This window comes from Clavelina lepadiformis, chromosome 4 (genome assembly GCF_947623445.1).
Source record: "Clavelina lepadiformis chromosome 4, kaClaLepa1.1, whole genome shotgun sequence".
Classification (NCBI taxonomy): Eukaryota; Metazoa; Chordata; class Ascidiacea; order Aplousobranchia; family Clavelinidae; genus Clavelina; species Clavelina lepadiformis.
In genome coordinates this window covers 1,230,255-1,241,166 of record NC_135243.1, presented here as the reverse complement: position 1 = coordinate 1,241,166, position 10,912 = coordinate 1,230,255, and the positions used below count along the sequence as shown (strand labels likewise).

Genomic DNA, 10,912 nt, shown 5'->3' with positions numbered 1-10,912 from the left:
CAATTTTTGCAACAGTAGCTGTCTGGTAATTTCTAAGCAATTTTTAAAAGTTACCATTTCGGAATTATTTTTGTGAATATCCCATGATAAAATTTCCTGTGACTTTTTCCTTAGTTTATCAAAAAAAGCTAGCGTTTTGTTGTTGGCCTAAGTGTACAGATTAAACTTTGTTTTAACTTTGGTTTGTTTTACTTTTCATTCAATAGACCCAAATGACACTTTGTCTAGTACAGTCGGACCAATTACTAGTTATTTTTCAACAACCAGCAGTAAATTTTCATCTGCAGGTAATGAAAGCCGCAATTTTGATAACTGGAATTGCTATCACAGGTTGTTGATTGGCTAGCTCCCTTGGAATTACAACTTGTCTTAATAGAGTTTTTGGTTTGGCTTTGGTTTTGGTTTATGGCTCGGTAGCTGAGTGGTTCGAGCACTGTAAATGTCGAACACAACACAACAAATATGAATTTCTATTATAATATAATATCTACACAACAATATGAAATCGCACACTCGAACACAACAAATATGGGTTACCTGCTCGATACTGTCGCGCTATACTGTTGTAATGCCCTTGAACAAGACATTAAAAACACTTGTTCCTGATCAATGGACATTGTGGACATTTCTAAATTGAGGCAATACGATATAAAGAATCAAAAATCCAAAATAAAAAATGTATGACAATTAGCACTTGTACAGAGGCTAGCTCGATAAGCGGGCTCGAGCGATCAGGAATTATTGCTGGTTTTAAGTCGAGCAAAGACTTTCCTCAGTCCGAGAGCAGACATTATCATACCATATCATGGATTGCAATATATTTACAATTTAACTGGCTGTTTTCTCTATAGTTTAATCTCCCATATTGTATTGCTTCTGATTTGTAAACAAAGCTGATAACGTGAAGATAACATTCTTCCAAGGTATATCTTTTACTTTGATTTTTATCTTAGAAGTATCTGTAAACAAGTTGGGCAGAAGTGATGCAAGTGACAGCTTTGATGAACCACTGGAGTATATTCCAGTCCAAACTACTGCCGTAAGTTATGTTATTTGCTTTGATATTTGTTGACTCGGTGGCGTAGCAGCTTGATGGCTGCAATGGGTTGTAGAAATGTGCCTCAGGTTTGATTCCCAGTGCCTCTGTCATTGGTCTTTGGGCAAGGTATTTGGCAATAGGTCTTTGGGAAGAATGTTTGCTCTTGTTCAGTAGTCCGGGTGGACCGTTCTAAATACAATACTATAAAAAAAAATCAAAAACCCAAATAAAAATATACGACAGAAAAAAACAAACTTGACAACTGGGGCTTGAGCGATGAGGAATTTTCTTCAAGTTGTGCAAAGACTTTCCTCCTCAGTCTGTGGATAAAGATTGTGATATCTTACATACAATGGTCGTTATTCTGTTTCCGAGTATTGAAATTTTTCTAGCAATTACCTGTTGTAAAAAATGCAGATAATTGGAAGCAGTGGAGGTCGGGTTGAGTTTGATGGTTGTGTGATTGAGGTACCTGAAGGTGCAATGAAGGAAAACATGTTCTTTGTTTTCACTCTGATCTATGACGACGACGACGAAGAAGAGGTGAGGAAATGAAAGTTTTGCCATGAAGCATTGAACACTGAATAAATATTATATGTACTTAGTAGCTTTTTGTCATCATTGTCTAACTTCAATACGTTCTGAAGTTTCGTACTAGAGAGACCTCTCATTGAACTGGATTTAAAGTTATTTTCTCACGTTTTCAGTATTTTGCTGTATTAGCATCTCGTTAGGTGATATGAATTCTGTTTTATAGAATACAGACAAGATGAAATTAACTCCTACTCTGAAATGTTCACCAAGTTACAAGTTTGAAAAAGCTGTCACCATAACTTTGCCGACCTGCTACTTGCCAGACAAGTCTGATGTGCTTGTGACTGTGAGTACATTAAAAATTTCCCAATTTTCAATCGTTTACTTGAGGTATTTTATCTGTCCGTGTATTTCTCACAGCCTCGAACTCATGACGGTAAGGATTGGAGTCCATTAGGGAATGTGCCCCATCACAACAAATACTCTCTGTCGTTTGAAACCATGTCATTTTGCGGGTAAATACTTTTAGCAAGCGGATGACTTTGGAAATTTTTAGAGCCGTAAAATTTAATGCATATTTATGATAAAACTTTTGTTGTCTGATTTGCAGAAAAGACTTTGTGGGCAATCGTGGTGACTTCAGCAGTAAACGGCTGCTGTTTAAATGTAGCATGGTTCATAAAAACTCAAGAAATCCTCACATTAATTGGTGGATTTTAAGTTATATGGGTCAGAACACAGCAGAGAACAGGGGCCAGAGATGCTTTATATGTGAAGTCAGGTAAATACAACGCCGTGCATCGTTCTCGCCTGTTTATATTGTGTATATCACTGCATCAATCACTGCCATATGCATCAATTAAAACACAGTAAAACAATGGAAATAATGATGTACTGTACTGTAATATAATAATGTATGTATATAATATATACATATATATGTATAAAGATATAAGAAACAATTAAAACGCAGTTACTCGTATTTAGGAAAACAGGAAATCGATAGAGAATGGTTATTACATTTACGCTTCATCGTCATGGTTTCTTTAACAGTTTATAATAGCAAGACTTACGTTACACTATAATTGTGACTTAGATCAGACCAAAACTTGATCTTGAAACTAAAAAGTGACAACATTGTCTTCGATCACCGAGAGTCCGTCATAGACAGCTCAGAGCTCTTTCGTCGTCCAACCAAGGTCAGGCGTCAATTTTCAATTCGTCGAGCAGATTATTCCATGATTTTGGAGGAGGATTCTTCATTTGATTTTGAGATCGTTGCTGAAAACACCGGCATCAAACTTCATGAAGGCAACATCAGTTTAGCTTCGTTGTCTGCTACAGGTTAAGTTTATTTCACATTTACAGCACAATTTTTACTGGATAGTGATCTCCCAATTTTATCATGCACAGAATAAAGTGTTAAATAATATAACTTAACCTTCCGTCTACCATAGGGTCAAATTGACCCCAATCGTACTTTCACTGTGTGATTATTTCTTTAGTTTTAAAGATAGAACATTGAAACTGGGCGACTTTGTGCGCATGCCCCAGTGGTATATTTCACAGAATTTATTTCACAGAAACAACAGCATCACCAGATGAATGTGATTTTAATGGCAACCAAGTGACGGTAGATTCTGCTTCACAAGATGCCTACGAGCATCATTTGGACAAAGATAACGTAAACAACAGCTGGTTTGAAGACAAGTTCTTATGTATTAGTAATTTTATGTAGGATAATGCTGTCATTACTATTTTCAGATCTACAAGGTTGTACAAAAACCAAAAGCACATGTCCTGTTCTTGTACAACACAAGATTTCCAACATGGCCCACAGAAGCTGATTTAAGACAAATTGAACCGACGTTGGACTTGCTCAGACAATTATTTCAAGGACTCGGTTGTGAAGTGAATGTCCGACCAAACTTAAAAGCTGGCGTAAGGATTAGGAAACGTGTTTTCAAAGCGGTTCAAAAAATACATATACAGTTTTCAAGGATGAATTAACTTGGAATTTTTTTACACAGGAAATGCGGCAAACTATAACCAACTTTTCCAGAGATGACCAACACACTGATTTTTGTGTTCTGTTTATTATCAGTCATGGTGGCCACAGTAAGTAGCATGTTTTCTACTTTTAATTTTTACTGCATTTATATAATCTTACATTCAGTTTCAGGTCAAGATGTGGTGTATGGGACAGACGGGGATTATTTAACCATCTCAGAGGTAGTTAACAATTTCACTCCTAATAACCCATCATTATTGGAAAAGCCTAAGTTGCTGTTCTTCCACTGCTGCAGAGGAGGTACAGAAACTTAATTGTTTTGAAAAAAAAAACGAATTCTTCTCAAGTTTCGTCTCAACTTGGCATCATGTCTGCTGCTGTTTACTTTAAAGTTCTTTGCATTTAAACATAAAACTCCAAAGGCGAAGTTACTTTGGTTACTTTGGAAATTGTGTAATAACCCTTTCATTAATTGTAGGTGTCATAGACATAGGTGTGAGACCAGCGACGCTACCAACACCACCTCATTCAGGTACAGACATGAATGTTTGATAAACCAGTTGCGTATCAGCTTCATCAATTGTTTCATGATTTTCGAATCCTCATTTAAGCCCAACTTACTTTGTATTAGACCTGGAGCAAGAAATCGAACGTTTATTGGAGAAATACGAGAGACATCATCCTGACAACTCAAACAACATTCCAAGATCACTCCACATAGCAACCGTACAATCAACCCTGGAAGGTCGTGAAACTTTTAATCACCAACCACAAAGTTTTATTTGTTTTAACAAACTTAACATTTCTAGGTTATGTCAGCTCATTTGGAAGATTCTTTTTTGCGGTTGTAAACGTGTTTTCCAGAAATGCGAAAGATGATCATTTCCTGGACCTGATGACAAAGGTAAATGATACAGCCCAAAGTTTCCTCTTATTGCTTGAGTGGAGCTTAAAAATACTTTAATTTCAAAGCTAATTGCCTACACTTAAGGAGCCGTCAAACACCCAAAAATGCCATAAGATTCTTGTTTGTTTTATAACACAGTGAATTTACTAAAAAACTCATTACTCAAAAATTCCTCCATGGGGCTCTCTGAAATTTTGCGTGTCAATTTAGTATGCTTTGGACTAAAACCATTCCATAAAATGCCATCAAAAAACCATGATTCAAACTTTTTTAACAGAGGCGCAAAATTGACACGAGAATTTTTGGCCCAAAAAGCAATTTTAGCTACTTTCATGGCAACTTTTAACCTAAACCTGCAAGCGACCTAGGACATTCAAGCATGCCAACTGCTAGGGTAATTCCCAGGTCAAAATAATACACCAACCATACCGCCCAGGAGTCCAACAAAATCATAAAGATCTTAGTTTTTCCTGTTGGACGGCTTCTTAAAGCATTTCACTTTTCTTGTCATAATAAGTTTATGAAATAAATATTCATGAAGTTTATTTTCCAGGTGACTAGAGCGATGGGCCGCCGGACGCCACAGTTATCAAGGCAGCTGCCGGTAGTGGTATCACATCTTGATAAATCTCTCTACTTCTTCCCTGGTTGTGATTACTGAGAAGTTCCGACCAGCATATTTCTTGTACTTTCTCATTCCTATCAACTATAGCATTTATATTTTTATGCAAGTTTTTTTATTTTCTGCATCAGCATGTTATTATTTTTATCGTGTTCAATATTCCAATTCAAATCATTTGCCTTGAAACATATGTGCCACGTTTTACGAATGTCACCGGTCGCATGCCAATGTAATATGCTAAAATGCATGCGATGTAGATGGTCATTTTTTACGTAATAGTTTATTTTGTATCATTATTGTGTATGACGTAAAAAATTGACACACTAGTTTGAAATGTGGGCCTAATAGCCAGTTGTATGAACGCACTGGTGTGAAAGGGCTGATGTTTGAACCAATGCATAATACAGCAGAATTCGCCTATATCGACACCTCAAGGGGATGAAGGAAAAGTGTCGATATAGTGGAATCAATACAAATTGTTCGTAAATTCCTGTTTTACTTCAATGGAAGGGCATGGTAAGGGGTAAGTGTGTACTCTAATCAGCACTACCGCTTTTTTATGTTTTCGCGTACACTACAGCAAAAAACTACACAAACAAGATCGTAAAAAATAATGGATTGAATTGAACCGAGTGCATTCAAGGCAAACGTGATTACTTCGACTATATTATCGGGCGATTAAAAGCTGTAAATAAATATGTATTCTGTTTGCTTCTGTGGAGTTCATTTCTTTGCAGGCAATCTAATACATAAGTAAGTGTGCGTTAAATTCAGTTTTCATATTGATGTAAACGGAGCAATCAAATTTCATGGTCAGAAGAGAGAGACTCATCAGTCGATAAAGACGATAGTTAAATCGGAGACAGTTATCTAATGTGACGATTTGTGGACATTGCTTGTCGTAATAAATCATAGTGACATCATATTTACCTCAAATACGACTAGGCAACCTAAACCGTTATACGATAACGTCATTAAGTCGTAAGTGGGATTACGTCAAGGAGTGAAAAGAAGAGTTACAACTGTCACTATAAAATACAAATGAACAAAATGCCCTGGGGGATCAAAAAAGTTGGTAATTGCTGTCTTTTAAGGTGGTAATTGCTGCAGCAGATTAAGGGGGTGTCAAAGACCTAAAACTAAGATCTCTATAAATTTTGTTGGGCGCCTTACAAAGGACTTTAAAAAATATGTTTAGACCAATCAGAATGCAGCATGGTTGGAGTTGTTTTCTAGCCTGGGAGTTACCCTAGCAGTTTGCGTGCTTCAATGTCCCAGGTCGCGTGCAGAATTATGCTAAAATTTTAGCATGAAAGTAGCTAAAATTGCTTTTTAGATCTAAATTTAGTGTTTATTTTGTACCTCTGTAAAAAAAGTTTGAATCATTGTTTTTGATGTCATTTTACGGAGTGGTAGTTCAAAGCTTACTAAATTGACATGCAAAATTTCAGAGAGCCCCATCTTGGATTTTTTGAACAATCGGTAATTTAGTAAATTCACTGTATAATAAAACAAACAAAGAATTTATGACATTTTTGGTCTTTGAAACCACCTTAACGCCTTCAAGATGGCACCACATTCCCGAACCATCCTAATAACCAACTCACTCAAAATCCACTTTGAGATCCGACTGCCATAGCTTAGCTTTGCACTGCAACGAGATTCCAATTCAACGTTCTTCGTTTGAGGCTGGGGTGTTTTGGAATCACAGCTATTTCGAGCCTGACCTATGCTCAACCGACGTAAGTTGAACTGATTATCCGTGGTATTGTAGGCGTCTGATCTTAAAATTTTGGTTTGCTCTACAACGCAGCAATGATGTTCTGGATTGATGGTTTTAATCCGCGCTTGGACCAGGTCAGGTTTTGGGTCAACTAAACGACATGACGTCGCTCTTCAAACAGGGCCATATAAAGCTTTAAATTCTTCTAACCTGAGCCTGCCTGAACAATTACAAGCGCACATCTTGCAGCAAACCATTTATGTCCGATCTGCTTAAAATGTGACGTAATAACTTACTCAACAATGGCGTCACAATCAACCATAGAAAATTGATTTGCAACAGTGAGTACAGTATTACTAAACCAGCAAGCGTTAGCTCTACTCAAACGGAAAAACTTTAATCGGGACTTCTTAAACTTATTATTTTGCAGGAAGTATCTCTGTCAGTCTTTTGATATCAAACAAACACAATTTGCACCAAGGCCTCACATCAGTAACCGTGGCTCGAGCAATGAGGAACCATCGTCGGGCTTAAGTGGTGCAATAGCTTTCCTTAGTCCGAAGATAACGATTGTCATGCCACAAAACTCTACTTTCGGACCAGAATAAAACACTCCCAGCCAATGAACGTCGAGTCCACTTGGTTTGTAGTGGCCATTAATATATTATTCAATTGTCGCTAGTTGGCGCTCTTAAACCAGTTTGCGTCTTGTGCGAAAACTTTGTATTTTAATCTGCTGCATGTTTAATGGCTGCCTATCTACTGTCCTGCTGTTATTATGTTAAAAGTATATAAGTGATCTTCAGTCTTTAATAAAGCACAGATGAACTTATCTATTGTTTAACGTATGAACAAAGAACGTAACAGCAGCCTTTGTAGCCAAGAGTCAGATATACTGAGAATCTTTCGTATTGTAACAACCAACCCTCACCATACGCTAACCTCGCGGCATTTGCAGTGTTTAAGACTCAGGGGTCGGCAACCTACGGCCCGCGGGCCGGATCCGGCCCGCCATGCGAAATCGTCCGGCCCGAGACATATTAATTAGTTATCACAAGAATGCGGCCCGCCGTGTCTTATTGAGTTTCAAACTGTAGTGTTAGCATTGTTTGAAAAAAATGTGGTACTGTTACGCCATAAGTACGTCGTACTAGTAACTAGTCTATTGTTACGCCATAAAACTGGTGAGAAGGCGGTAGACTAGTATCTCGTAATGACGTAATCAGTACGAGATTGTCTGTAGAGTACTCATTTACGCACCACATCGTTCCCTTCTCGCGGTCAGCTGGTTTCCCGCACAGCGGGGGCGCGGCGTAACAAGAAAAATTTGTAGAAATGTGTCACTTTTAGAAATAATTAATTTATTCTCACGCCTTGACGACATTCGTTGTCTACGAAATAAATTCAGGCTTATCAGTAATCCCTTTGATGTAGGCGCCAATACCATTCCCGAAAAATTTCAAATGGATCTTATTGAAATGCAATGCAGTGACGAAATGAAGGCAACATTTCATACAAAGGGCACATCGCTGCTTGACTTTTACAAAAAGTACCTTCTTGAAACTGGTCTTTATCCCAGCTTGACCAACAATGCAAAAGAAATGGCATCGATATTTGGTAGCACAAACACATGTGAACAAATGTTTTCAACAATGAAATTCACGAAGAGCAAGCTAAGATCCCGAATTTCTGACGCCCATTTAGAAAATGTTCTGGTTCTTGCTTCATCTGACTTGTCACCAGATGTTGAAAAACTTTCACAAAGCAAGCATCATCAAGTGTCTCATTAATGCTGTGTTGTTGAAGTGTGAATACATAAATTTTGTTCTTTTTGTGATTGGTATGATTGAGATTGCACCAATGTGGCGTAATATACTCAAGTGAGTGTGAATTATAGTATTAATGAAAATTCCGGCCCGTCAAAGAGTTGTACGCTCGACATTTGGCCCGTGACCAGCAAAAGGTTGCCGACTTCTGGACTTTAAGTAATACAGAAGTTTTACCCAACCCATAAAAAAGTTGTATCAACAAACGCAAAAGAAAACGACGGATAGAAGTTTCTCCATTATTTTAATATTATATAGTACTGTACCAACATATTTCGAAACTATTACTTAATAATTTCTGAGCTGTTTATGCTTGTTTCTTAGCATTTTGTTCGATGATGTGTTTTGTACATTAACGAACTTTTGAAGCCGTTAACAATTCTGCTGTTTTTACGTAACAAAATTTTAGTAAGTTTCTCGACTTGAGTGAGCATTAACCTTGAAATACCCGAACCTTCCTAAACAAAACTTAAAAGTTTCATCGCACATTGAAAAGCTCAACCAGTTATTTGTGATTGTACAAAATTTTAATCAGATTATAAGCAAGAGATAAAGAATGGATTTTTCACAAAGGTTTCCCGCCTCCATATTGTTTAAGTACCTATAGTCCTATAGCATCGTATGCCAGCTAAGGAAGAACTCGGGTGCTTAAAAATGACAATAGCTGGTCATTTTTGGTTAGACACACAAAGTCGTCAAAACACCTGGCTTCATTGGGTTCCTTTTATGTCACCTAAAGCGAAGGAATGAAGTGAAGCGTCAATCTTTCGTCCTCGCGTAGATTGTGAGGCAACAATGAAGAGTACACTCTTGCTCCTCTCATTGTGAAATAGATTATATAAAGATTATATAATTGAGCATACAAGTCGTTACCATTGCATTATTACGATTATGTAGCCTACTGTCGAAGCCTGTTTGCGTTTTGTGCGAAAACTTTGTATTTTAATCTGCTGCATGTTTTATGTTCTCCTTCTGCTGTTATTACGTTGCAAAACTTTGTAAGTTTTCCGACTTCAGTGAACATTTTGAAATATCCGAAATATAAAACACGTGATAAATCTTGCGCAATTGAAAAGCGGTACCAGGTGCGATTGGACACAAAATTTCAGACAGAGATAAAGAGAAGAAGATAAGATAAGATAAGCAAGATATAAAGAATGGATTTTCACAAACGCTCCCGCCTCGATATATTCTGTGCATAAACATCTGTAATATGACTAATATCATATGTTCCCTAAAGAAAACTCAACTGAACGTGAGTGGTTTAAAAAAGAGAAAGCCGCTAAAGACGCAAAAGTTGTCAAAACTTCACGCTTCAGTTATTTTCTTTTATTTCAAAAGATGCCCGAACGAAGCGATTAATCTCGCTGCATTGCTTAGAGGTCGAACAAGTAATTTAATCTTTTTTATTCACTGTTGCTAGGCAGAAGTGTTTGCTTGCTGGAAAAACTTTCAGCAATTACTGTAGGAAAAGATCACAAGTCTAGCAAAGTATTGGTAAAATGATTTTAGGCTTGATGATTTTACCCTTAGGCATGACTTAAGCGATTGGTTGCAGATCACGTTTATTTTGGCGCAAGATATTGGGATCACGTGAATTGACCGTGAACAAATTCACCGGCGACAACTGGTAGTGGTCAACTGACCAGCGATCAAATTAAACGTGACGTAAATTGGCCGGCAATGAAATTAAGCGTCGATAAATTGGCCGGCGATGAAATTAACCGGCGACAATTTGGCCGTCAAAAGGTCAAAATTCTAATTCACTATCTAGTCGCGCATCAGCTTTAATCCCAGCCAATTTAGTATGTGTATTGCAGTCAAGGTTGCCACTCGTAGGGTTTGTTGGCCCCTTGTAGGGTGTAGGGTGAACCTACGGGTTTTTAACCTTTATTCGTAGATTTCCTATTGTTACATGCATTTTCCCGGTCTAGACGAGTTGTTTGATGAAATTATGAAACAATTCAGCACTTGCACGGTCAATTTACCTCCCGGTCAATTTTCATTCCGGTCAGTCTGTTCCTGGTTAGTTTGTTCGCGGTCAATTTACATCACGGTCAGTTGTCAGTTTGTTCGCGGTCGATTTCCCGCGGTCAAATGTCATGGAACCCAAGATATTATGGTTAGGCACTTGAGTGCAACAAAAAATTACACCTGCAGTATTTCTTGTCTTTTGCATGAAAATTGTTGATCATACTTTATCAAAGCACCTAGAGCCAACCTTAGGTCTTTTTGGAAAAATATTTTGAA

At 37.6% G+C, this 10,912-nt stretch overlaps 1 protein-coding gene across 1 annotated transcript in view; it reads left to right on the top strand.

Annotated features, from left to right (window-relative positions):
* LOC143452329 (uncharacterized) overlaps nt 1–5,797 on the top strand; it is a 30,873-nt gene extending 25,076 nt beyond the window's left edge. Inside the window, exons 15-28 of the mRNA XM_076953253.1 lie at nt 954–1,039; nt 1,457–1,582; nt 1,797–1,919; nt 1,994–2,088; nt 2,184–2,354; nt 2,670–2,917; nt 3,157–3,257; nt 3,338–3,514; nt 3,604–3,691; nt 3,750–3,884; nt 4,063–4,116; nt 4,216–4,329; nt 4,394–4,488; nt 5,045–5,797. Of these exons, the coding sequence (XP_076809368.1) occupies nt 954–1,039; nt 1,457–1,582; nt 1,797–1,919; nt 1,994–2,088; nt 2,184–2,354; nt 2,670–2,917; nt 3,157–3,257; nt 3,338–3,514; nt 3,604–3,691; nt 3,750–3,884; nt 4,063–4,116; nt 4,216–4,329; nt 4,394–4,488; nt 5,045–5,152 (1,721 nt within the window). The 3' untranslated portion in view covers nt 5,153–5,797. The remainder of the gene's footprint in view (nt 1–953; nt 1,040–1,456; nt 1,583–1,796; nt 1,920–1,993; nt 2,089–2,183; nt 2,355–2,669; nt 2,918–3,156; nt 3,258–3,337; nt 3,515–3,603; nt 3,692–3,749; nt 3,885–4,062; nt 4,117–4,215; nt 4,330–4,393; nt 4,489–5,044) is intronic.
* The last annotated feature ends 5,115 nt before the right edge of the window (nt 5,798–10,912 follow it).